The 25,922-nt window shown below is 35.1% G+C and overlaps 1 protein-coding gene across 1 annotated transcript in view; it reads left to right on the plus strand.

The window, feature by feature from the left end:
* Positions 1-25,413, plus strand: part of VWA3B (von Willebrand factor A domain containing 3B) — a 62,005-nt gene extending 36,592 nt beyond the window's left edge. Inside the window, 14 exon segments of the mRNA XM_030961755.1 lie at positions 541-668; positions 1,767-1,873; positions 2,529-2,705; positions 3,498-3,534; positions 3,656-3,812; positions 8,081-8,199; positions 10,972-11,022; positions 12,191-12,410; positions 15,853-15,973; positions 16,758-16,882; positions 18,041-18,178; positions 18,686-18,783; positions 21,921-22,084; positions 22,087-25,413. Of these exon segments, the coding sequence (XP_030817615.1) occupies positions 541-668; positions 1,767-1,873; positions 2,529-2,705; positions 3,498-3,534; positions 3,656-3,812; positions 8,081-8,199; positions 10,972-11,022; positions 12,191-12,410; positions 15,853-15,973; positions 16,758-16,882; positions 18,041-18,178; positions 18,686-18,783; positions 21,921-22,084; positions 22,087-22,286 (1,842 nt within the window). The 3' untranslated portion in view covers positions 22,287-25,413.
* The last annotated feature ends 509 nt before the right edge of the window (positions 25,414-25,922 follow it).

Genomic DNA, 25,922 nt, shown 5'->3' on the forward strand with positions numbered 1-25,922 from the left:
GTGTTGTACATCTCCAGACTTGGCCATGGTAGCCTGTGGTCCTGTGGGAGCTGTACAGGGATCATTGCTGGAATTTCCTTCCTGTTTCCTCCTCTAGCCTAAATGATTCCTAGTCAGTTCCAGTGTTCACTTGAAGAGTATGTTTTTTTCTTCCCTGGGCCTGGGACAGTATGTGATACAGCTGAGATCTGTAGAATAACAGGCAATGTACTTTGTGTTGTATTTTATTTATTTGCTTATTTTCTTACTTGCTTGAAATGAGTCGAGCTAGTGACCTCATTACCTTATTCAGAACTACAGCTGTTCATATGTCAAGGGGAGCTGGCTAGTTAGGGAATGCTTGCCATTTTCCTACAAAGGAAGAATAATTTGAAAGGCTATAATGCCAAGCACAAGAGCCTACCTGAAAAAGTATACAAAATTTGGAAGCTGTCCTGAATCCTTATTCAGAATTATTATCAGAACTTGCATCATTTCAGTTCAGAAATGAAACCTATTTTGGAGTAATTGTACTAAAAGATTTGATTTTCTTTTTGTTAGAATAAAGACATATATCTTTTGAAAAGAGAAATTGATCAAGGAGAGAAAGATCTAGAGAAAGTGAAGACCTTTCATGAGAAAAGTCTGATGATGAATCCTTATAGTGAAGAAAATTATCTGGAGAATAAGTATGTCCTCATTGTGTTATTTTGTTAATGATAGGTGTAAACTATCTCTTACATTTTTCCTTTTTAAAAGATGGTTGTTGCTTTCTTACTCTCAGGGGTTTTTTTAACAGCCAAGGTAATGGAAAAGAAAAATCTGGAAAAATTAACTAATACTGTGATGCCTGAAACAAAAGTATCTCAAATATACCAATAGTCTCAACATATTACGAATAATTAAAGCAAAGAGGGGAAATTATTTCTTTGTCTCCAACACGTGGTCAAATTGGTCCCTCTGACCTAGAGAATTCACAAAAAATTATTGTCATCTAAGTAGAGCTGGCTTGATACCTCATGACTAAATGGCTGCTCATTGGAATATGCTGATTGAAACATGAATTATATACAAATATACTTGTGTATTTATTTGTGCAGTGATACTAAAAATGTTAAAAAATTAAAAGAATTAAAAGAAATCAGATTTCTAAGACAGAAATCTATTTAAAACAGTAAAAGAATGAAAACAAAGTAAAAATTATTACAAGTGGACAGTGATGTGTTATGATTTCATGTATGAAAGGGCAGGTAGGATGTCCAGTATGAAAATATTTTTAAGTGTTTATTTCAGAATTTGCATATTTTATGTTTTATGAATGCTGGGATGTAGATATATATGTGTGTGTATATATATATATATGTGCATATGTATGTATTGGCAGATATTCTCATTGCTGGTGGTAGTTACTTAGCCCTGGGATTCAAAGTAGTTATTAGAGAGTACTCTGTTGTTATTCCAAATACATGAGTGTTATCTTAAAATAATTGAACATATTTTAAATAAACTAAGAAATTACATTTAAAAAATTAAAAAACCTAAGAATATTTTAACTTGCTTTGAACTCTCCTTTGAAATGCATATTAGTATAACAGAAAATATTTTGCACTGTTCAAAGCATTTGAAATCTTTGTTTAAATTGCCGGAAAACTTCAGCTTAGTGTTTTTTAAACTGGTGTTACATATTTGCAGTAATTTCTTTTTGTCACTTACAAGCTGTAATCACAAGCAGACACACACTGTGTCCCTATTTCTAAACACATTAAAGAGCTGAGTACTTCTCTTAGGAGTAGGCCATGCTGTGCTTCAGAAGAACCATCGGCGCCATCACATGAGCAAACCAGGCAAAGCACTGCTGCCAGTCCAGCCCAAAGAAAGAAAGCATTATATGCAGGTGAGCTGTAATTCTCAGCAGAATTCATTCACTAACTTGAAAAGATTCTGTTGCAAATAGCAAAAATCATCCCTCATTTTGGGAACAAATTAATAGTTTGCTGCCTTAAGTAATCATCATTTTGAAAATCTAAACTTCTCTTCATCTTTACTTCTCTGCCATCCTACTTATTTGGTGCAAAGAGACAAACAAATGTCTGCTCATTTGTGCTTTGTCACAGGCCCTGCCATGACAAAGTAGCTATTTTAGCAGAATGTTTTGAAAGCTCTGTAAACAGTTTTTTAACAGCCAATATTAAATCCTAATCTCTTTTTATTCTAAGTACATAATTGGCAAGAATGAAGAGGTGATCTATATTTTACCAATTACAGCATTACTTACACTAATGTTTCCCCTAACTACACCCATAATACTACATTTCTCCTGGAAGTGGCCATTGTATGCAGTCTGAAACTAAATTTACCCAGTGAAGTAAAATAAACCCTTATCTTTGGGGAAAATACAAAGTACAACTTAGCGTTGAAGTAGTTTTCTGCTTGATGGATTGTGTAGGCAGTCCCTTAAAAACTGAATATCAAAGAGGAACTCAAAAATCTCAGGCATGTATTTGAGCAGTAAGTTAGCTCTTCCTTTCTTTCCCTTTCAACAACTACAGATCAAACAAAGTCATGTCTGCTGCAATTCTTGAACCGTGGTGTGAAATTTAGGGAAGAAAGCCCAGAGGAAGGAGTGTCTCCAGAGGAAAAGAGTTGTTCTATCAAAAAAGGTGTGAAATGTACAACCATTTTCAAAGGCAAGTTGACAGAACAAGAAGCTCTGACTGGGGAAGATGGTAAGGTTTCTCCCATTACACTTGTAACTAATGGTGCCTCATTTGAGGCAAAGCTGTGCAGATCTGCAGTACAAAGAACTGAAACTCAACATGGAGTTGAGTATTGGGCATGAAGTTGGGTATTGTGACAGTGTCCTTACAGCTGTGGCCAGACTCCTGCCAGTTCCCAAACTGTTTACAACTGGATTTTCAGTGGGGCTTAGAAATACATCCAGATAGTATTAATTTCTTTCAGTAATTAGTCCAACTCTGAATTTTATCATACATCTTCTAAGTAATTCTAAAACCTTACCTATGACATTTGAAGATGTTTGACTTTTTTAAATTTCAGCATCTTTTGTTTAGTTTTTTATATATCTTTTATCGAGATTTTCATAGTGGTGTACCTTAAATTAGCTACTCCTGGCCATCTCATTAGTTGTAGTACTTGATGTCACATCTTGACTTGGGAAATAAGATGGTTAATCTTTGGTCTTGGTCAAAAATAAATAAAGTGAAACAAATTTCAGTTTAAAAAACAAATTGCCTTCCTATTTAATAAATTTCTTCTCTGGCTGATTAGGGCTCATGAGGCATATAGTAGCACTGTTACTATTGATCGTGTACCAGGAAGGCGAGGAAAACTAATTTTCAATGATTAATTTAGCAACTGAAATGTTGTAAAGTTGTTGTGCATGATGCTGCTTGTAGGCTCAAATTAAAAAAATGATGCAGTTATATGGTAACTAATTTAGACGTACTTTTGTGTGCACAAAACCTCAGAGATAACAAAATGCAAATGTTTTCTCTTAGATCTGAAAATGCAGACTGTGAAAGGGGCATCTGAAAGGTATGTGTGTGCATATATAAATGCATAACAAAACTTACAGTTTACATATTTTCTTCAGTCATTTCAAACCTTTCAAATGTATTTCTACCTTGAGCTACATCTCACAGTCTCTCTTTTCTAGCTCTCTAGATGTTTCTTCAGCTCTTTGGTTAAAGACCCATGGCTTGGCTGCTAGGCGACTCACCATCATGGATGCCTTAGCTCCTACAACTGTCCTTCACAGTACAAAATACATCCCAGTTCTGGACAAGCATGTAGTTTCTAAAGTATTTGATAAGGTAAAATTCCTATACTGTTTGAAAGCTAGAACAAAATTTGACAGTGTTTTCAAAAGGTTTTTTCAAATTAATTTCTATGAATGTCATAATGACATTTTCTGGTATTGTAGATTGTTGGTGTACACTAAATTTTTCATGCATATCTGAATGTTCATTCATGCATCAGTAAGAAGATAAAACTGATAGTTAAAGTATGTCTTGCATGCTTTACCCTTAAGTTCTTTCACAGTTACCAGCTGATGTCAGTGTGCAGCCATTGGGTGTTTGGCAATTTCTTGAGCATTGCATCCTCCACTAATATTTATTAATTCACTGGAGGATGTCTATTATTCCATAAAATCATCTGGAAAAGGGTACTGGTGCACATTTTGTGGATTTGTGCATTCTCAACTTTTACATGGGACTGCTAAGATATTTTGAAAAGTGTTCTCATTCAGGAATTAAAATTAAATTCTGAGAGCTGTAAGGCAGTTGTAAGAGTATATAAAATTGTGGGGGAATTTTGTGTCATAAAGTTTAAATTGCTAATCCACTTACAGGAAATCCATTTCATGGCAAATTCCTCTAATTTTTCTTGTGTGATGCATCCTGCCAAATGATGCAGGATGCATCACACAAGAAAAATTAGAGGAATTTGCCATGAATATGCTGCAGCTCATTGCAATTAATACAAACTATTTCTTTAAACAATGCTCAAGGAAAAGCTAAGCTTTTTTTAAAATAATAAAGAAAGAAAAAGGGATTGTAATAGAATGTGGTATAGAACTAAGAAAATATTTATGCCAAATGTACACAATTTTACATTTTAAAGTATTCATGCTTGTTTTTTAAATTTAGGAATGGGAATTTTTGCTAAAACATGCAGACTGTAGAAGAAAAACCAGTTCCTCTCTTTGGTAAAACCAGTTCCTCTCTTTTGGTAAAACCAAGTCAAAATCAATATCTGTAAGGATTTTTTTTAAGTGTGATTTTTTAAAAATAGAATGAAAAGATGTCTTTTTATATAGAAAAATTTTTAAAGGTACATTTTAACATTTCAGATGTAAAACAGCCATTTTTCAAAAGAATTCAAAGAATTGAGACATTCAATAGTTACAAAACTGTGCAAAACAATCTACCATAAATGTCAAACAATAGACATTGGGAATTGTGCAAAACTCTTACATCTCCTTTGTGAGCAGTCACTTCTTTTTCCATCTTCTTCTGAATATATCTGAAAGGTCCTCTTTTTTCCATGTTTCTCAAGAAAAGCCCTTTGAGTCCTTTACAGACAACCCTTGCAAAAATAAAGCAGTCTGTAAAACAGTCTGTCTTTGAAAGTAGCCTAAATTATGATTCAGCAAGTGCTGTGTACGAGTGGTTTTTAATAGCAATTCATAGGAACTCCTGGTAGTCTAGTTCAGGACTGAATTAAGTTCAGTGTTATTTGAATTGACAGATGCTGTACAGAATCCAAACAGTGATCCATGGGCTTTCTTTAGCTTCAGGGATGTAAAGGCAAAATAATAATTTTTGTAATTTCTTCATACCTGCTAATCTACATTAGTTGTAATAAGACACCCAGTTTTTCAGGCAGTGGAGAATTATTGTTCTATGTGTAAAGGAATGGATTTTTCTGGATCTGAAGCTGAGTATGGAAAAGAAAAAGAAGGCTGAGGGTTGCACACAAGGTGAAAGCAGTAGAATTTTTGAGCTACAGAACCCACTTGACCTCAAGCTTCAAGCCAGCACATCAAGAAAATAGGGTGAGACTAGACAGTGAGCTTGAATGGGAGACTTTAAGGATCTTGATTATTCCAGTACTTCAGAAGATTCCATTGAAGATAATAAATGTACAGATAATTTTGCATTCTTGCTTCTGAGATCTTAGTTTTCTTGGTGTGGAATGCAGACATCCTCGTCTGCTTTTCAGGGGATAGTATAATTTTTATTTTTGGCCTTTGCTGGCAGTGATGATGGAATAAGTATGAACCGTTTTCTTATCTTTGAGATGCAGCAAGGAAAAGGTTTCCATGACAACTGTTCATTAACAAAAGGCTGACCTGTTGTTTTCTGTTCTGTGCTATCTGTCAGTTTCACCTGAGTTATTTCAAAGAGGTTAATGTATTAAACTACCCATCCACGTTCATATTCAGAAAAAATATAATGACTTGGGAGCTTGTTTAAATTATGCTATGTTAATTCTGGGGGAAACCTTCCCTGTAGAATCATGTAAATATATGTTACAGGCTGTGGCATCTAAGTACAGGTTTGCAAGTCATGAAGTTTTGACTCAGTGCTTTGCTGAAAAGAATTAGATTCAGCCAACAAAACCATCTTTCTTTGGTCTAAAATAGGAAAATTTTTATAGGGTTATTGTGCTTTGGTTTTGTCTTTAAGATTTTGAAATTTGAGGTTTGAAATAAAAGCCATTTTTAAACAAGTGAATTCTTTTAGTGTAAAAGTTAAAGTATTTAATTTAGAAAATAGAAAACCATTTTGGCAATAAAAGAATTTCTCTGTGATTTCTATCAGCTGAATCTGTCAAATTTCACTTGGCTTCGTGAGCAGTTTTCATTGTTCTCAAATTATGCATAGTATTTCAAGTTTAGGATTTGCTAAGAACACATTCCATTCTGGTTTTTGTCTTCAAAAGTATAATAATGTGTTTATGCTTGTCTGGTCCTTCTATTCTATACAAAGTATTTTATAAATTGTGTAAAATATTCCTGTTGCAAATTATGCTGTTTGAACTTGAAATTCCTCTCAGAATTTGTCAGGCTGTGTAGACGTGGGCTCCTACATGGTGAGGCCCTGCTCATCTTCTGTTACCTTGGTTTGAGTAACATCATAGACAGCAGTCATGGCATTACAGAACTTGAAGGGGTCATCACTTCCCTGCCTGTCAGCTTTCAAGCTTCACCTGGAAATGACAAGTAGCCAGACATCACTGCTCAGAATTATGGACAGAGATTTACCTCATCTGTCTCCAGCAAGATGCTTTCACTGACATGTTCCCATTGTCTTTAGCTTCTAAGTGATTTTAAGATTAATTTCATATTAGGAGCTTTGATTTGGTCTGGCACTGATGTGACACAGATTTATTAATCAGAGAGACATTGTCCTTGGAAAGAGAGGGTGATATAAAGCCACACTGCTGCTCCTAAAAAATGATTTTTGTTGCAATTTGAAATCCAGCTATGCTGAGATGATTCAAACACAATACAGCATTACTGAAAAATGTTCTCAGTTAAATAATTATCTTTATTGTTCTATTTTCTGATCGTTAGTCTTATTCACCCCAACAGGGGTTTTAGTTTAGTGTAAATTGAATCTCATCCATGTTTTTCTCATCTATATCCTGATCTCAGACAGGGACTTGGGGAAGATTCCCACTCAGTCATATGCATTGAAGACAGTTAAGGGGAGAGTAACACCCTCATTCCTCTGCAGTTTCTTCCTTGGATTTTTTTTTTTGTTTATATTCTGCATCAAGACATTGATATGTAAAACAGCTATTTGTTTACAAACTACTGAATAATTTAAGAGGCTGAAAGATGGTGGGACTTTGGACTGAGAGTTTGGAAGGCGTCTTTCCTCCTCTTTAGTCATCCATTTCTAACCTTTTCTGTGCCTTTTGAATATCTGCTTGCAGTGGTATTAATTTTTTTTTATAATGAAGTTGAGTTATGTAGGTGTTGTATTAGGAGATTTGAAAAATATTAAAGTTCCTGATTCTGATGAACCTGATTAGGTTCCTAAAGTCAAGACAAGTTTTGGTGACCAATGTCCACCTTGTTTGCTCTTTGGTGATCAGTGTGATGGTGAGAAATAACTCTCTACAGCTTTACTACTCTAATCCCTTGCAAAAGAAAGTCCTCCAGAAAAAGAACATTAAATACATTTAAATATCTACTCTCACACCTGTATGCTACAATTAGATGCTAGAAAGTGTGAGAGTGTTTTAAGGCAGTAAAACCTGGAATATGGTCATACACTAGACATACTTGTTTCCTTCTCACTTACATTATTTGAGCGAGTTGTTTGACAGTACTGATTTAGTTAGAATTACTTAGTAGTTAGGAATCTTAATTTGTAACTTCTTCATAATGAGATTGTTTTATTTTAGAAGAAATGGCTGGAAACTGTGTCTTAATTCTGACATTTGTGGTGCTTAGATTTTCCTTTCTGCAGCTTCCAGTGTTCCTTCTGGCTGTTCTGAGCCTTGGCATTCAGTCATTCATAAATTTGTATGATAAATGATACCTGTGTCTTTTATTGTATGATAGATGTTACCATTGGCCCATGTTAGCAGTGGCAAGAAGGAGATTGCACTAATTAATCCTTGGGCAGTGAATCTTGATGCCTATAAAAAGAAGCTGGAACAAGCAATTATATCCTATGAGAGGCAAGTCTACTCACCAGAGATTTATTATGGTTGCAGTCATATTTCAGTTTTTTTCTCAGGTACTTAGTATTTCCTCGCACATGCTTTGCTCAATACTGATAATTCTGCATGTTGACACACTTTAATCTACCATCAACATGTAGAGAAATTTTGTTTTCTTTAAAAAAATTAAAGCAGAATGTAAAAACAGATAATAGGCAAAGGGATAAATAACAACATGTTGCTCATATTATGTTTTTTCAGTAACAAAAGCAAAATTCTTTTACTTTTTGGGAGCAAACCTGAAAGCAGTCATCCCTCAGGAGGAATTTGGCCATTAACATACAATGCTAGCCAGACTTGTAACTTAAAACTAAGCTCCTATATAATCAGACTGACACTTAAATTAAGGACCTGCTTTTTGCTGCCAACTCTCTATCACCCAGCTATGCATGCAAAAATATGACTGAAGCACCAATAAGAAACTGACAATTTAAATTTGGTGATTTTTTTTGAGAGGCATATGTATTGTACTTTTAAATTAAGTGTAGGTAAAAGCACAACAGAAGTAAAGAGGAAAAAGGCATTAGATCTCCAAACTACTTTTTTCTATGATCTAACTTTGTGCAATTTTTTAAAAAATAATTCAGTTGACTAAAGTGTAATTCAGTAATCATATGGGAGCTTTGACTAGAATTATTTTAATAAATATTTTTAGGCTGTATTCTAATAACATTTTCAAAGGTAATTATTTTGTATGACCAAAACCCCCTTGATGACAAGTGTTTAGTCCTTGTTTTTTGATTAATTCCACGGGGGATCTTTAAGATTTGAGATTATTTTCCTTGTTAGCTATATGATCATACCAGTTCTTTCTAAAGCATGTTATAGCTTTCTTTTTCAATCCTATTATCCTATATGGATCTTTTGTGATAAAATCAAGACATTTGATTTGAAAATGGTCTTGATGTGTCTAGTGTTAATGGAGTTCAGTGAATAAAAGTCTCATGTTTTCTTTTTTCTGTCACTGAGACAACACTGTTGTTATCAGGCTGATGAAGAATTAATAGAAATTGATTTGTCACTCATTTTAATAAAAGGTTCAAGTGGTTTATTTATGATGGTGAATTCTGAAAAAAATTCAAGTTTTTAATTGCTGTGCCATACCATTGAATGTTTTACATTTACTGACTTTTATTTTAAGGGAAAGAAAATAGTTTTCTGGTTAAACTCTGATAGCATTGCCACAGTCTCCCTAAGACTTTGGTGATAAGGATTACTGTTTACTTCTGTTTACCAACAGAGATCAATGAATAGGTGTATTTACAATAGGAGGATTGAGTTCCTACTTCCATGAAAACGAGGTATAGAATACAAATCTATCTGAAGATCCTTATAATTGGCAGTGCAAAAAAGAGATCTCTTTGCTTTTTCTCTCCATGTAAAATAGCAAGCCAGTCAATTTTTTAAAATCTACATGTCACAGCCCTTTTCTAGTAACTGAACTTCCAAAATCTGCAGTTCAGCTTTGTAAATAGTGGTTGGTCACAAATTTATTCTGACATATGTAGATGAAACAATACACCAGGGCATCCAGATTTCAAGCACAGAAGCAAATATGCCAGTATTTTCCCCATATGCAGATTGAGTTTACCATCAGATTTAGAGGGAGAAAAGTGTCAAGGGCAGAATTTTTGTGATCTGACAAAGAGAATATATAGTATTAAAGGAGAAAAACACTGAAAGCTTCATAATGTGTATGATTTTGTAGAGCAGAGCCAGAAGCTTTTATAACCAACTTAGTTATGGGTGTGCAGATTTAGAAGGATGAAATAGGCATTGGAGCATGCTGAGACTGTATATTGGGAATGAACTAAGTAGTTTGCTGGGATTGCTTAAAATGCTGGGTTTAGTTTCTGGTAGATAAAATGAATCATCAAGAATTTAGTATTCAGAATCTTTTGTTAATGTGCTTTTTTTTGAACATGCACCAGTAAACCTGGCAAGACTACTTGTAGTTAGTCAGGTTACAATCTGAATTTTTCCTAGCAATGAATTCTTGTATCCAAAGGAAATTTGGAAACTTTTTCTAGAATTACGGTAATTTGGATCATCAGTAAAGGTTTATTTCTATAGCTGAAATGAAGTAATTGAGTGATGGCATGTTTGGGATGTTAAGCTAGATGATCTTGTAAGAGTTTAAAATTTCTGCCTTAAAAAGTAAAAGCAGAAAGTTTAGTGGTGCTTTTAAAAAATCTCAGAACTGCATTGCTTTGTGATGATCACTTCTGTTTTCCTGTCAGTAGCTTTTCTTCATAGCCAGAGTTTAATGAATTAGAAACCTGAATGGCACAACTGAGGGATAATCTTAGCAGGGAAAAAATTACAAATTAGCATTACTACATTCAGACTACATTTTCTGAAAATGTTTAATTGGAGGAACTGTGCATTTTAACTGGCATTTAATCAGTTTTGTTATTTGATTTTACTTGCTGGTGCTGAAGACAACAATCCATAGAAAATCCTGTCAGGAAGCAGCAGTGATTGCCATTAAACCTTCTATGACCCTGAAACAGTCATGCTGTTATTTGATGGAAGATACTGCTTTCCCATCTTCTTTTGCAGTTGATAATTTCATAGCTGAATGATAAGGATACAATTTGATGATACAGTGTGCTTGGAATACAAATCAGTGCAGATATCTTAAGAAACTGTGTTTATTTGCTAGTTTTGAGAAGATCAGCTGCACAAGGAACTGCATTCCCTCAAAAACTGCTTTCCTTTCTTTAATAGGCGCCTGAACCTAGTTATTTGGAGAGCACTATCTCAGGAGGAAAGAGACAGGTAAGCTATCACTTTTGGTTTCCTAATGTACCTCTGAAGGTCATAAATATTTGGTAGGTTGTTATCACTATTTCCATAAACAACCAGTTTTAATTCTCAACTATTTCATAAATATATCTTGTTTTCAAAAATGTATATATGATATGGAGTAATATTAAATTCTGGACCTCCTTTTTGTGGTGCTGATTATTTTTAAAGGAAAGGACTTGCATTCCATTTGAATGTTGCTTCTCTATCCTTTATCAGTGTCACGTGCAGGGCCTTAGGAGGGCAGCATGTCATTGCTTTTGACATCAGAGTAAAATCTTCTCTCATTCTGTAAAGAGCTCTCTAGTGGCTGGTTTGTTAAGGTGTAATAAGCACCTTAAAAGCATGTGCTGGAGCTGTATATCACTCTGGAAGTTTGTACTACACTAACTAGCCTATCTTTTCTATTGATTTAGAAAAGTAATTGCTGTATAAACAGCAGTGAAGTTAGCATCTGTTTGTGCCAGAGAATAAAGCGAAGATCAATTAATGAAAACTGAATGTGCCTGAAATAGTTCTTCTCAGAAAAATGGGAATGAAAACTAGAATGCTTTTAAGAAGACATAAGCTAATGAGTAAAAAACCTGGAGTTCTGTCATTAATAAGGACAACTCAAACCTCATTCTGGTGCAGAGAGGAAATGAAGACTGTTAAACAAAACAGCGTGTACTAAAAAAAAAGGAAATAGTTGTCTCTTGATAGACAATGAGTTGCAAAATATAGAAATTTGACAGGGTGTCATCCAAAATGTCTCATTATTGACAACATATGGCCAGTTATACATGTAATGAAAAAAGTCAAAGCAATTGCAGTCTATTGCTAGAGAAGCATATAAATCATTAGTAGTGTGTATAGATATTAAAACGTTTGATTTATTTTTCAGAAATTATGGCTCAGCCACTTGAATTTCTCTGTAGCTGTGTTTCTATAAGATATAGTTATACCAGGCATGATTGTTCCACCAAACACAGCAGTATCTGGATGAAATGCAAGAACTTGCAGCATACAGAAGATAAACTGGGCAAATCTGATTCTTTATTCTGCCTTCACAATTTGTGATTCTACCTGCAGAGCACTGATGTAATTAAAATTTTTCCTACTTGTGATAATTAATTTCTTTAAAAATGTATTTTTTTTTAAGATTTGAAGAGGACGGGCCAGTCCCATATATACAGCATAAAGAAACTTTGCTGGAGGCTTTAGAGAATTTGGGATGGCCAGTTTCCTATGAAGATGTAAAATTGTTAGAAGATGAGATATTGACAGCATTAACATATATACAACAAGCCTCTGATCTTCAGGAAGTTGTCAAAAAGGAAATTGAGAAAAGCTCAGTATCATACATAAGCAACAATAAAAAGGTAATACATAGGAAGGCATTTTTTCCCCTTAGATATTCCTCTTCACTATGTACCTCTGGAGTATTTTTTTCCATTATCATAGATGATAAAGTAGAATTGTAGCATGATGCTAAATAAAATGGATTGAGGAAAGAAGGTAGTTAAGAAGAGAGCAAACTTTCAATTACTTTTTTAAATATTGGGGAAGTAGAAGTTCTGAAGCTTCAGAGACAGCCACAGAAATTGAGCCTTTTAGAAGTAAATCTCAGCAAAGGATCTTTATCTCTGCTGTAATGATAGCAGGAAAGAGAAATAACAGATATATTAAACACAATCTAAATACAAGATTTCTGGTTAGCTTAATATCTGATAAACAGGACTAAAAGGTATGCTAATATTGGAGTAATTCACTGTAATATTCCATGGTACATTTCTTATAAAAGAAAATATACAGAGAAGCGGTGGGATTCAAGTTCATTTTTGTACACTAAAATGTAACTGTCTCTAAAATGTGGGTATATGTGAACTGGTGTGCGATATCACAGCATTGTGAACGGAGTCACTGGCATCTGGAGCTCATTCTGAAGTGGACACCCACTTTTGGCTAGGCAGAGAGGCTTATTTTCTCTCTCCATTTCATTAATATATTAGTCTATCATTAATACATTAGTCTAGCTACTCTGAAACTGCAACTGAAATTAGTGGTTTTGTATATATATATGTGTGTGTTTTCTGTAGTTTTTGAGTTTTTAAAGACTGCACATTTGAAAACATTTTAATGTCTTCTTAAAACAGATGATCTTGATTCATTTTACATTAGTTTGAAAATATGACATTGCTGTTAGAGCTATTTTGATTATTGATTTACCTATGTCATATAATGCTGCAATGCAAGAGCAGCAGAAACACGTCTATGTTTCATTTGTTGAGTGTAATTTTACTGTTGCCTTGGAACAACCAGTGTGTGCTCTCAGACATGTTGTGATTAACATTGTGCAATCACTTATCCTGAGTCAACCTGCTTTAGGAGTCTAATCAGAGCAGCATCTTCAGTAATTGCTAATCTGCAACTGAAAGGCTTCAGGAGTGAGAGGCAGAAATGCAGATGTAATTAGAATTCTGTTTATGTAGCAGAAAAACAATGGGGGAAAAAAAAAGAAAAATGGGAAGGCTCTAAAAAGTTTTGTTGAAGGTTTTGCCAACTGCGATGTCTGCCCACAAAATGGGTCTAGAAAATAAACTGCCAACTGAAACACATTACAGCTAGGAAATAGCTGGTATGGCACTGAATGAAAATTGTCATTGCGACATCATAGAAAAATCACAATTATCCTGAAACTACTCAAAAAAGCAGATTTTTAAATTTCCTGGTGATTTTTTTTACTAAATATAAATAAAACACTTTTGTTTTCAGCTCTTTCTTTCATAAAAATGAGCTAGGTCCATTCAGAATGGGCTTGTTCCCACTGGCACCCAGGGAAGAGTGGTGTTTGCTTGACTCTGGAGGTGTCAGGATTATGAGAACCCAAAGTTTGAGTCAAGATACATGGAGATCTGTGGGTATTCTTCATGTCTATTCTCACTTATAGTAGGAAAGTGCAAAGACTATTCTTTTTGAAAGGGAATTAAAAAATTCCCTTTCAGCTAATGGAAGAAGTAAACAAAGTCTCCTTCACCCGTTAATGCATTGCCTTCAACAGAAGCAGAGCAAAACATAGTAAAAATCCCTGAGAATCAGATAGGACTCTTTTGTAATAAAAGTACTGATGCCAGAAATGGCCACTCCAACAGTGTCTGGGTCAGTCCTGCTGAACACCTAAAAGCTGTGTGAGAGAAAAGAAAGATGGATTTGAATTTAGACAATGTTTCTGAGCCACCTGAATTCTGCACGACTTGCAATCCTCATTGTGGATGCTTGTGTCGTCTTTAGTATTTAGATTAACGTGGAGTGCTGGAAGTTGCCCAAGTTATTAGTCAAGCAATACAAATCAGTTGATAATAAATATTCAGCAGCAGCTGTCCTTTTGGAGTCTGAGGAATTAAGTAAATGCTTTACCCAAATACTTTTTTGTGTCTGTGGAACTGTAGGTCTGCTCTCATATCCGCCTTTGTTGAGTTATACTTCAAGCAGTCAGTTAAGCACTGTGAAGGGGCTCTGGTTTAATCTGAGTTTGAAAACCCAGACTGTTCATATAATTAATATTCTGTAGGGGTAAAGAATAAGCTAGAAAAATCCCATGTATCTCTAATTTAAAATATCTCCTTGCCTCTTTTGTGTGTTTTGCTTATTTTTAGGACTTTTTTCCTAGGGTTTATTGTGATTTTTTGAGAGGGAGTTAGAAAAAAAGATACTTTAATAATTATAGTGAAACTGAGAACAAACAATTCAGTCAAAGTTTTTAATATATTTTCCATTATTATTGACTATTAGGGAAAATCAAGTATCAAATCAAACACACTTTTTTAGAAAAAAAATTCACTAGAAAAAGAAGCAAGTCATACACATCCTAGCAAGCAGGAGTTTTATTAAGAGTCTGAGAGTTATGGTCATTTTTCACAACAATGTGTAGATCTGTGGAAAAGCTCAAGATTTCAAGTTGCACATTTTTATAATTCAGAAAAACCATGTAAGAGATGTATGCCTGCAAATTGTTCACAAGGTAGACTAATAAATATTTTAAAAACTAATGGTGAAACTGATTTATTTAAGGGTGAAAATAAATGTCACTATTTCCATTTAGTGGTGAAACTGATTTATTATTAGCAAGTTTTGCACTTGCTTGTAATTTATATTCAGGAATAGTATTGTGAGCAGAATGGCAAAAATGATTAGTGCATGAAGAACCCCAACTAATTGGGCAGAATAATGGACAGTAGCAGGTCTGGAAGATCTGGTACAATATTTTGCTAAAATGGAATGTTTTAAAATGGTTGAAAATGTCAATTGAATTTTGAATTTATAGTAAATAAACCTTTTTCCCCAGACATTTGAAGATTTGTTTGAACATTTTTTGATTTCATATTTTTATTTTCTAATGATTCATCCCATACAATGAGGTACTTCTAATGCAAATCAGATTACTGTGAAAACTCTCCTGTCTGGACTAAAGAAATATGTAGAGCAAATTTCCTTATTCTGAAAAAAGAGCTGATTTTTCCTTACCTCATCCTTTAATATGAATGGTGCAACTTCGTGACATTTTTTGTAGAAAAATGGTAGCCAGAACACATGAAAATATAGGTATTGTTATGACCATACAGAACAGGATTTTATAGTGAAAACGCTTATATAAGTACTTCCTGTACTTAGAACTATTCCTAAAGTTTAAAGCATTTCCAGTTTGCTGTGAATCCTGTACAGATCTTGTAGCATTACACCGCCTCAGTTTTTAAATAATTTCAAATAATCGATTAAGGCTGACTGCATTAGCTGTTGTAGACAATTAATTGTGTCAAATTACAGAGATTTGAAGAAGAAAGTGGGAACCTGAAGTCTAAGACAAGACAAAAACATCAAATATTTGTGACTCACAAAAGCCAAAAGGTAATTGCAAGATCAGACGTCACAGGATTTTATTATCCAGGTATACATTTTTGTCCACATTTTCAATATTATTTAATGTTCCTTTACACTGATAAAACATAAGTTATAGTCATAATTAACTACTTCTTTCTTAATGGCATTTACTATTATATGTACATATTAATTTAAAATGAGTATATATTTTGTATGTGCACATATGTATACATTTATAAGAAGACATTTATTTTGTAAAGTTGGAGAGCAATGATATATTTGTCTGTGAAAAGTATGGAAGGAAATTGTAAGCCAAGCTTTTGCGTGTGTCCAAAAAGATCACTAAATGCTGCTGCTTTTTTGTTGAATTTTAAGCCAGCATGGTTAGTAGGTAAAACTCAGTTCACACAGAGAATATTAAAATATGTTTCACACAGAGAATATTAAAATATTATCTGTGTGTATACATTTATCTTTGTGTTACCTTTACTTGTTTGGTTGGGATTTTTTTCAATTACATATTTTTAACTATGGTAGTAGTTTTATTATGTTAACTGTCAGTTTTATTATGTTAATCTGATCAGTTTACAGATTTCAGACCTGTGCTTGAAAAAGACTTTGTTTTCTTTTAATAGCACTATTAAGACTGGTTAGTAAGGCAGGGTTTTTTAGGAACAAATGTCTCCTTTGCCCTAGCACAGCTCACAGTAGCTAAATGAAAATGAAGAATGCATAATGTAGACATGGTTGACCTCAGTGATGTGTGACAGCCTATAGGATTTTTTAACAAAATAATTACCACAAGGGGGGAAAGAAAAATAATTTGAATATTTTATTCTGTTGTTTTTCAGGAACTGTGATAAAGAATATCAGTTCTACCTGTGCACTTGTTGACTTCAGCAATGGGGAGAGCTGTGATGTCCTTGTCAAATTCACTATACCTGTGGGAGGTGCTATGCCGTGCCCACATCTGCAGGTGAGAAACTGTATTTTTTCATGATTGCAAATGTGCATTTTATATTTAAAAATATGAAATTCATTCTATATTTAGATAATGAATTATAGATTTTTTAAAAGTCTCTTATATACCTTTATTTTAGAGTTTTTCATTATGGTAATATCACACTATTTTCAACATGTAGATTTCATTTGTTTGAAGCTTGTTTTCATTGTAATTCTGTTCCTTTGTTTATTAAAATTATGTGTTCTAAATTAATCTATATTGTTTTCTTTATAAAACATGAGTATTTCCCCAGCCATAGAAGAAAGGTGAACGATTTATTAGTACAGTTATTGTTTCCTAGCACATAGATTACAAATGTAAGAGAGCCTTTTCTACTTAGTGTGATTTACAGCAGGTTTTAACCATTTGGTTTTCACAGCATGTTTTAAATCCAGCAAATAACCATATACTAAGGCAAATAACAGTAATAAAAAAATTATCCCTGTTAATTTCTGATTTTCTGTAAAATTTATCAGCTGTCTATCTGTAATCACAGCTGGGGTTTTTTGGTGATTCTTATTTTACACACCAGCATAGTGATGGTTGCATAGAGAATACAGCATGGATCCATCTGTTTTGAATAAAAGAAACATGTTTATAATTGCATTGCTACATATAAAGCTAGAGACATACGCTTTTTTTCAGTTTGAGATAAAGACAAATCCTGATATAGTAGCTCCTGATAACTCTGTAGGTTCTGTATCCAACTCTAGAGACCTGCAGAATTTGATATAAAATTGTGACTTCTGTGTTAATTTTAAAAACAATTTTGAATAAATCAGTTACATCTGGAATTATCTAAAATTCCCAAGGTCGGTTTGTTGAAAGCCTTAAAATTTGCCTAGAATCCAAGGGAATGTAGTTTGTAAGAGTTTGCTCATTCAGTTCAGCTTGCTAGCTAAGCCCACGTACATTTAGTAGAGCTCAGTCCTTTGTTTTGTGTTCTCTCTGATTCAGTGGAAATTGCATGATTGGAACATGTAAGGACCAAGTTCTTCTTTTCTTTCAATGGTCCATATTAAATCATGGGAACATGGCAGAATGAGGATTCATGTAAAAATACCTTCATAGTTATGTCTTGTAAAGCTCACAAGTTACGTGGTTCTTGCACTGATGCTTTCCTGTGCACAGGTTGGAGACTATGTGTTTGCCAGAACTGGGACACGGGCAGAAAATGAATGTTATGTACCTGCCATTGTCATAGCAACACCACAGAGGGTGGAGACAGGTGACAAATTCTACACAGTGCTGCTGTTCAACAACAGGGAGGTAAGTAAACCTAGAGGATGATACCAGATAGAATTTTCCAGGCTAATGGGCTCCCTGTCCCAATCTGAGTCTCCAGCTAACCAGAGTAAATCAGATTTCAGAGTGCAATGAACAACTCATGTAATAAACCTGAATGAAGAAATTCTGTTGGATAATTGATTCTTAAATCATACTCTGTTCTTTCTTCTTTAATACATTTGGTGGCTTTCACAAGTTCCATGCTTCTAAAATAAGAAACATAGGGAGTTTTAACACAGTCAGTATAGTCTGAAATTAATTCCATTATGTTAGTTTGTTTTTGTTTGTAAGCCATTATGATAATTTTACTGCATTTTTCACAGTGTGCATTAAATAAAATTTACTTTGCACTTGAAACTTTTATATTAATTATCTTTATTAGAGGATGATTACAGTTACATTTAAACAGTTGATTTTTTCTGCATATGTATCTTCATTGCTTTTGAGATTTGAGTTTTAATTAGATGAATATTTTTTGTGTTATTGCAGGAACACTGTATAAGAAGCGAGCTCATTAAAATCAGCCAAACCAAGTACGCCTATTCCTGTCAGTATATAAGAACAGTGCAGACAGTGGATTATGAGATGTGAGTATGTTTGAACCTAAAAATACCAAATTTTTAAAATTTGAATCCTAAATGTTGCACTTTGAGTTCAGCCATGCTGTCAGGTTTCCATACGTAGTACTCTAACTATACCTATTGTGAACTGGCTACTGTACACAGGCAGCTAAGTTTATGTGAGAATTTACTGCCTTATTTTCATTCTGGAAATATTGGTGGGATGTGATGGTTTGAAGCTTAGTCCCAGAAGGTTGTTAAGGGGATTGCTGAAAGGTGAGAGGGAGTTTCTATTTGTTGTAGACCTTATTTTCCTTTTAAAATACTTATTCTTATGTAAAGCTGCACATAAAATTGCAATTTTTTCCCAAGATATTTGTTCATCTTCTGAGCTTAAATCTGGAGAATGATGGAGAGAGAGTGTGTAAAATGAGTATGATCCCCTTCTTAGGTTCTGCAGAATTAATGGGCAGCAAGATATGAAGTGTGCACTGAAAATGCAAGTGTTCCAAGTGTTTATGGATTACATTTTCATCTTGTGTTAAGTTCTAGTTTAATCCAGTTGAAATTGTGACAGCCTTCAGAGCTCTAACAACCTCAGACCACATTAGGATGGACAATAAGATCAGAACAATCATCTAGGGATATTTCTCCAGAATATATTCCCAACCTACAATTATTTGGAATTTAAAAATTCTCTGAAGCAGAATTGGAGTCTCTGTATTAAACAGCCTTGATGGAATTTTCTTCCATGAATTTGTGCAGTTTCTTTTTTTGAAAGCATGTAAAACTTCATCATCCATTGCTTCTTCCCAGGGGGAGTTGCACAGATTCACGTTTTGTGTGCGAAAACATAATTTGGTTTTGAGTCTTCCATTTGCCTCGACATTTACAGGATGAAAGATTTCCTCTTACATGTAGTATAAGCACTGCTGCAAAAGAATAATATAATCTCTATCATGGGAAGTTTATTTCCAAGAGGAAACATGAACAGGGAAAATCACAGAATCACAGAATTAGCTTGGTTAGAAAAGACCTTTGAGATTGAGTCCAGCCTATCACCCAACACCACTTTGTCAACTAGACCATGGCTTTGAGTGCCGCATCCAGTCTTTTCTTAAACACCTCCAGGGATGGTGACTCCACCACCTCCCTGGGCAGCCATTCCAATGCCCAATCACTCTTTCTGTGAAGAACTTCTTCCTAATGTCCTGCCTGCCTAAACCTTCTTCTGGTGCAGCTTGAGGCTGTGTGCTCTTGCCCTGTCACTGGTTACCTGGCAGAAGAGACCAACCCCCACCTGGCTGCACCTTCCTTTCTGGTAGTTGTAGAGAGAAATAAATTCCACCATTAAAGGCAATTTTAGATCACAGAATCATGGGATGGCTCAGATTGGAAGGGGCCACAGTGGAACATCTGGTCCAACCTTCCTGCTCAAGCAGGGTCATCCCAGAGCACATAGCACAGGATTGCATCCAATTAGTTGAATACCTCCAGTGAGGAGACTGTACACTCTCTCTGGGAAACCTGCTCCAGTGCTTGCTCACCCACAGATGTTCTTAATTTTCATTAAAATGTTCTAATATGATTATCATCACTAAAGATTTAATCTAAAAATTATGAGTGGGGGTACCAGTTGTGAGCTTGATCTATGGATTCACTGAGAATGACAGAGTGAAAAGCAACTGAGATTCAAGTCCTTTGGTTCCCACATATTTTCTAGTAGTGATCCCAGTACAGTTTGAAACTCAGCCTTCTACCAGCTTGCAGCTACAGCACACAAACAAATGAATGCCCTCTCTTTACTGAGCAAAATTTCAAATCTGGGAATACATCAGTCTTTTCCCAGGCCACATCATTGATATGACAGTAGCCTCTTCTCAAAAAAAGCAAACCTAAAGACCATGGTTTCCTTCTCAATGCAAAAAAAACCGGTGAAAAGAGGCACGTATGTAACTGGTCTGAGTTCCAGCAAAAGCAGCAGAAGTCTTTCTCTTCTACTGAGTTGGATTGTATTCTGAGGTATCATATTAAGAAAAGATGTGATTAAATGCATGAGCAATAAGAATAGTGTCCATTTACATGCTTTGTTTCATGAATGAGTGCTTTAGTACAAATATTCACTCTCCAAAGAGAATTTATTATCAAGCTGGCTTGCCGTTTTTATGTACAAATGAGGAGAAAATTGAATTTTGCATTGGCAAATGGAGGAATTGTTTGGAGAATTAACTGAAATGAATGCACTAAATGGAGTTTCCATTAGAACCCCTACTTTTTATGAGGGCATGGAAGTGTGCTTTCCAATGAAACTTGTTATTTATCATATTTCTAAAATAAATCCCTACCTCCTCTGTCCTACTTAGAGAGGGACACTGCAGCATATTGCTCATGGATGTGCAGAGTTCTAATGAGAAAGTGCTGACATTGTTAATAGGAAAAATGCAAAAGCATAATTTAATTGGAAAGGAATCAAAAAGTTTGAATGCAGTAGTATATTAGAACCTCAAAAAGAGACAAACTGTTTGTGCTAAGTGCTGGAGCAGTAAGGGAAAAAAATTAAAAGGCATGTCCCAGGTTCCCGTGTTGAGAGGAAGTCCTCAGTGGCCATAGATGTTATAGAGTGGCTTGGCCAACTCCAGCTTCGAGTTCTTTGGGATTGTCTTTCAATGTTTTTGTGGTGTGTATTAGGGATTATGCTTAACTGAATAATTTTTAGAGGTACCAATATGGCTCTTATGATTTTAGTATGAGACATTAGCATCCGTTGGGGCATTTTCCTGCCATCACTGTGGAAAGAAATAATTATGGCAGAATAAGCACTCTGCAAATGTAGCTAACAAGTTCCATATGCAAAGTTCCACACTGTGTGATCTGGACAGACACAGCAAAAGGATCCTTTTTGCCCACATCCTTTCTGGAGTCATAAGAGGCAGATAAGATTAAGGGCCAGAGCCCTGTTTTAGGCTATCCTTCACTTATTCTATAAGTAAAAGGGAAACTGAATTGTAGGACATTTATAGCCCTGTCATATGGTCAAGAGTGTGATAAGTCCTTCTCTTGTCAGTACTGAGAGATGTGGAAAAAGGTGAAATCTATGTCTTGTAAAAGAGGTTTTATGAGATATGTGCTTTTAGCTTAGTGGATTTCGTTTTCTGGTTTTCCAGCCTGGATGGTATGACTTGGAAGCGCTGTTCTCACCCACCTGTGGAAGATGAAGGAGAACAAGCAAGAAAAAGTATAGTGAAAGAAAAGAGGGGAAAAAAGAAAAAGAAGAGGACAACAGTAGACAAAAGGCATCCCAGGGAGACGATGTCAAACTTGGATAATCTTTTGTCTCCAGAAGTGAAGTAAAACAGAGAGAAAGAAACTCACTGTCTAGCAACAAGGGAGAATGTAGAGGTAAAGATGTAGCTCTGAAAAAGTGTAAGGAATTAAGCATTTGTGATGGGCCTTTAGCTATTCCCCACACAAGGAACAGATTTCTGCCTTTCTGGGTGTTAGCCAAGTTAGCTTTCCCATGTCCTATATGATGAAATTATTTCACCTCCTTTAGAAACTGTTCTTGACACTTTCTCAGTGTGTGTTTTCACAGCAGCAGCAAGAAATGAATAAAGCCCGTTCCAGCATACGCCACCTCAATTTCCTTAACAGTTGTAGCAGTGAGGATGCAGTACCACCAAACCTTAATACCTGCTTGTAAGCAGAGCATTTATTCCAGTTCCTCTACTGTTTGTTCTTTGTTAGACTAAAGTTATGTCTGTATTGTGGGTATTAAGTTATTGCCCCTGTAGCTCAATGCTTCAGAGGTTAAATTGCTTTTGTTTTATGAGCTGGCTCAGTTAAAGCTGACAGCAGTTCCTACACTCCCTGTCACTCTGGAGCAGAGACTGGACTAGTGTAGGCCTGCCGTTACATGTCTGTTGTCAGCTCTTCATTTTCAAGATCCTACTGTCAGTGGAAAGATAATGGGATTTTTATTCATACTTGCTAGTTGTACCTCCTTGTACCATTTAAAATATCTTTTCAACAGCCTTATTATTTATTTACTTTCAGAAGTGATGGCTTATAAATTCACTCAATCATCATGTTTTCAGTCAACTTGATTTGGCTCATCTGAATGTTCCTTCTGTGTTCTCTCTCATCCTTTAAGGATTGCCTGCAAATTCCATATTCATTGCTTATAGTGGGTATTATGGTCCCCATTATATAATGGGCATTTTAAGAGTGGCCTGATCAGAATTATATGAGAGCAGAGGTGTTGGGCTTGTCCAGTGAAAAACCATGGTTTCCAAAGGTGGGGCTACGTCGTTGGAAATGCTCAGTTATCCCAGACACGTTCCTCTTGGGCATTTTGAGATGCAGATGCTGAGGAAATGTGAAATAATCCTAATGTGATCAGCAAGTCCTGTAACTGATTCCCTGCAGCTTGGAGGTAAGATTACACCAGAGTAGTGGTTATCTATGCATTTTAATCCTGCCTAGATTTAGCAAATAATCTCATAGTATTCTAACAAGGCTTCAATGTCATATGCAGGTAAGGTACCTTGTCCTCTTCTTGTGACACCATAAATATTGAATATGGGGTTGGTTTTTTTCTAAAATTTGTTTTCATTTACATATCCTTCTATGTTTTGTCAGAAAGGGGAAAGTCAGAGCTGATAAAGATGTTAAGTAACACTATATGGTCATCCTCACATGGTTTCATTAGATACCTCTTTGTACAATCTCTCTACATGACTTTGTATTTATCCTCTTTGGGTGTAGATAGTTGCCCCATTTTCATACCATGCAAATGTTTCACAGCACTCTGTGTAAGTTATATAATTTTGTAAGTTATATCAAATGTGCTGCCTGACCCCGATATACACATCTTTTTGAACTGTGTTAATGCTGGATTTCATTTTAAAGATGAAGAGAATAAAGAAAACAAATTTGCCTGGCATTTTTTCCCATCTGCTCAACTTCCAATCAAGTATGAACTATTAGTTTACACTTACTGCTTGGCAGTTCAATATGTGTTGAGCACCAGTGAGATTCCCCTATGCAGGTTAACACTTTTCCTTAGAAGTTATCATATTTGATTACATTGATGGGGGTAGGTGTTAAATTACACGGATGAGGAGTTGGAAAGCCCTGTCATTCTAATGAATTATTTAGTTAGTCTCTCTGGACCAGGTATTAAAAATATCAGGTATCTAACAATGGACTTTGCCTTCATGGAGTTTTTGTAGTGCTGAAATAAGGCTGAATATTCAAGTCAGGAGCCTAAACTGCACAAGTGAGGTAAAACACCCTGTTTTCCTCTTCAGACCACTGTATCACTCTGAAGTCTCAAATATTGCCTTTCATACACTGGACACACCAATGTTCATCAGAGTGATCCCCTTCCAGGTTTTCCTAGTAGTTGACTTAATAACTTCATTATTTCTGGATTGTTTATATCAAAGGCAGATTTTTTCAAAGTCAGCATCTCAGAGAAATGTTTTGAATAGATGTGATAATAACAATTTTTGTAGTTAAATATCTTTTACAGGAACAAGGTTATGCATTTTTTTTTAGATTTCTAAAAGCAGTCTGTTAAACTGTTTTTTTCTGAAAGATGTATATTCCTCCCATGTATTCCTTTCCTTGTAATATCAAATACCTAAATAATACCTAATAATTAACTTCTGAAAAAGCTCAGTAGTCCGGATCTGTTTGACTGAAGTAAAGTCATTTTCTTCATATTTGTATAAATGTTTTCCCTATGTATGTATGTGTCTAATGCATTAAAAGCATTTAATGCCATCAGTGTTTCTTGCATTTCCTTTACAAAGGTTTGTCTTGTCACTTTTTATGTCCAGATGCATACACACACACACACACACACACAAACATACATATTTAGTAATCTGACTGGGCTATGCTTTGTAACTATTTGATGTGTTAATCAACACTCTGCCTATGTTTCTGCTGCCTTCATGTGATCATTCATCTGTTACATAAGGAAGTAAGTTCTCCTGAACTTGAATGAGCATTGCCAGATACCAAGATGGATTTTTGTGCTCCCCAAGTTAATGTGGATTCAGCTACATGGCTCTTATATAGGTGGTTGATGAAACCTTGTATTCCCATATATTTCCACAGACCTGTGGGCCCTATATGAATTAAGGGAATTTGGACTGTTTGTGGTTTGGTTCATGCTCAGCTAAAATATTTCTGATTGTTAAGAGGAATCAACAGCCCATTCCTGTTGGTCCCACTTGCAGAAACAGCATAAACAGAAGTGAATAAAGATTAAGTAATTGTGCCACTTATTTAGCATATATTAGCTTCATTATTGTGTTGAAGTGAATTCTGCCTCATTTCTTCCAGAACCACTATGTTTGAAACATTATTATTTTGATGTGTATGCTTGCCACTGTTACTGTGTTAGCTCTGTGTGTTTATAAGAGAGCAAACAAAAGCCTGGCAAATTCTGGCTGACTGTTGGCTAATGATTCTTTGCCTTGGTAACTCAAATAATACTATTTGATGTAGCAAGATCACTGATACTTAACTCTGTCCTTGGTTATTGCAATAATTTTTTTATAGGCGCAATAAAATAATGTATTGCTTTCTGTAGAAAAATTCTTCTGTCTGTCTAGTTTTCTCTGTTCTGTAATGCCTAAAATCAGTGTTCATTCCACATAACTTCCTTGTCAATTTTCTATAATGTGTATCTAATAAAAAAAACAAAACCAGAAAAAAATTGGTGTGAAGTACAGGTATGATACACAGTACTACACTGCACTGCCTGATGCATTAGCAAATAATAGCTATCAGAGCCAAAATCTCCTTTTTCATTTATAATGAGATGTGACTTGAAGCAATTATGCTGATAATTACTGTAACTGCCAATATGGGGTTGTTGGGAGATCTTTGAAAATGAACATTTTCTATCCTTTTCTGTGGCAAACGTAGTTTGTCTGAATTGGGTTCAAGAGTGGAGCAGCTGTGGCACCTGGCATTCTGGTGGATTGGCTGGATTTCCTGCAGGAGGATTTCCCATTTTTAGCACCCACTCGTTTTCCAGTCTCATTTTCCTTTTAGTCCATTCAGCATTTGGAGAAGGCTATCACAATAAAGCAGTGTTCCCATCTGTTGGTCATGGCTTGTTTAACGAGCAGTTGATGTCAATTCAGCTA

This window comes from Camarhynchus parvulus, chromosome 1, assembly GCF_901933205.1.
Source record: "Camarhynchus parvulus chromosome 1, STF_HiC, whole genome shotgun sequence".
Lineage (NCBI taxonomy): Eukaryota > Metazoa > Chordata > Aves > Passeriformes > Thraupidae > Camarhynchus > Camarhynchus parvulus.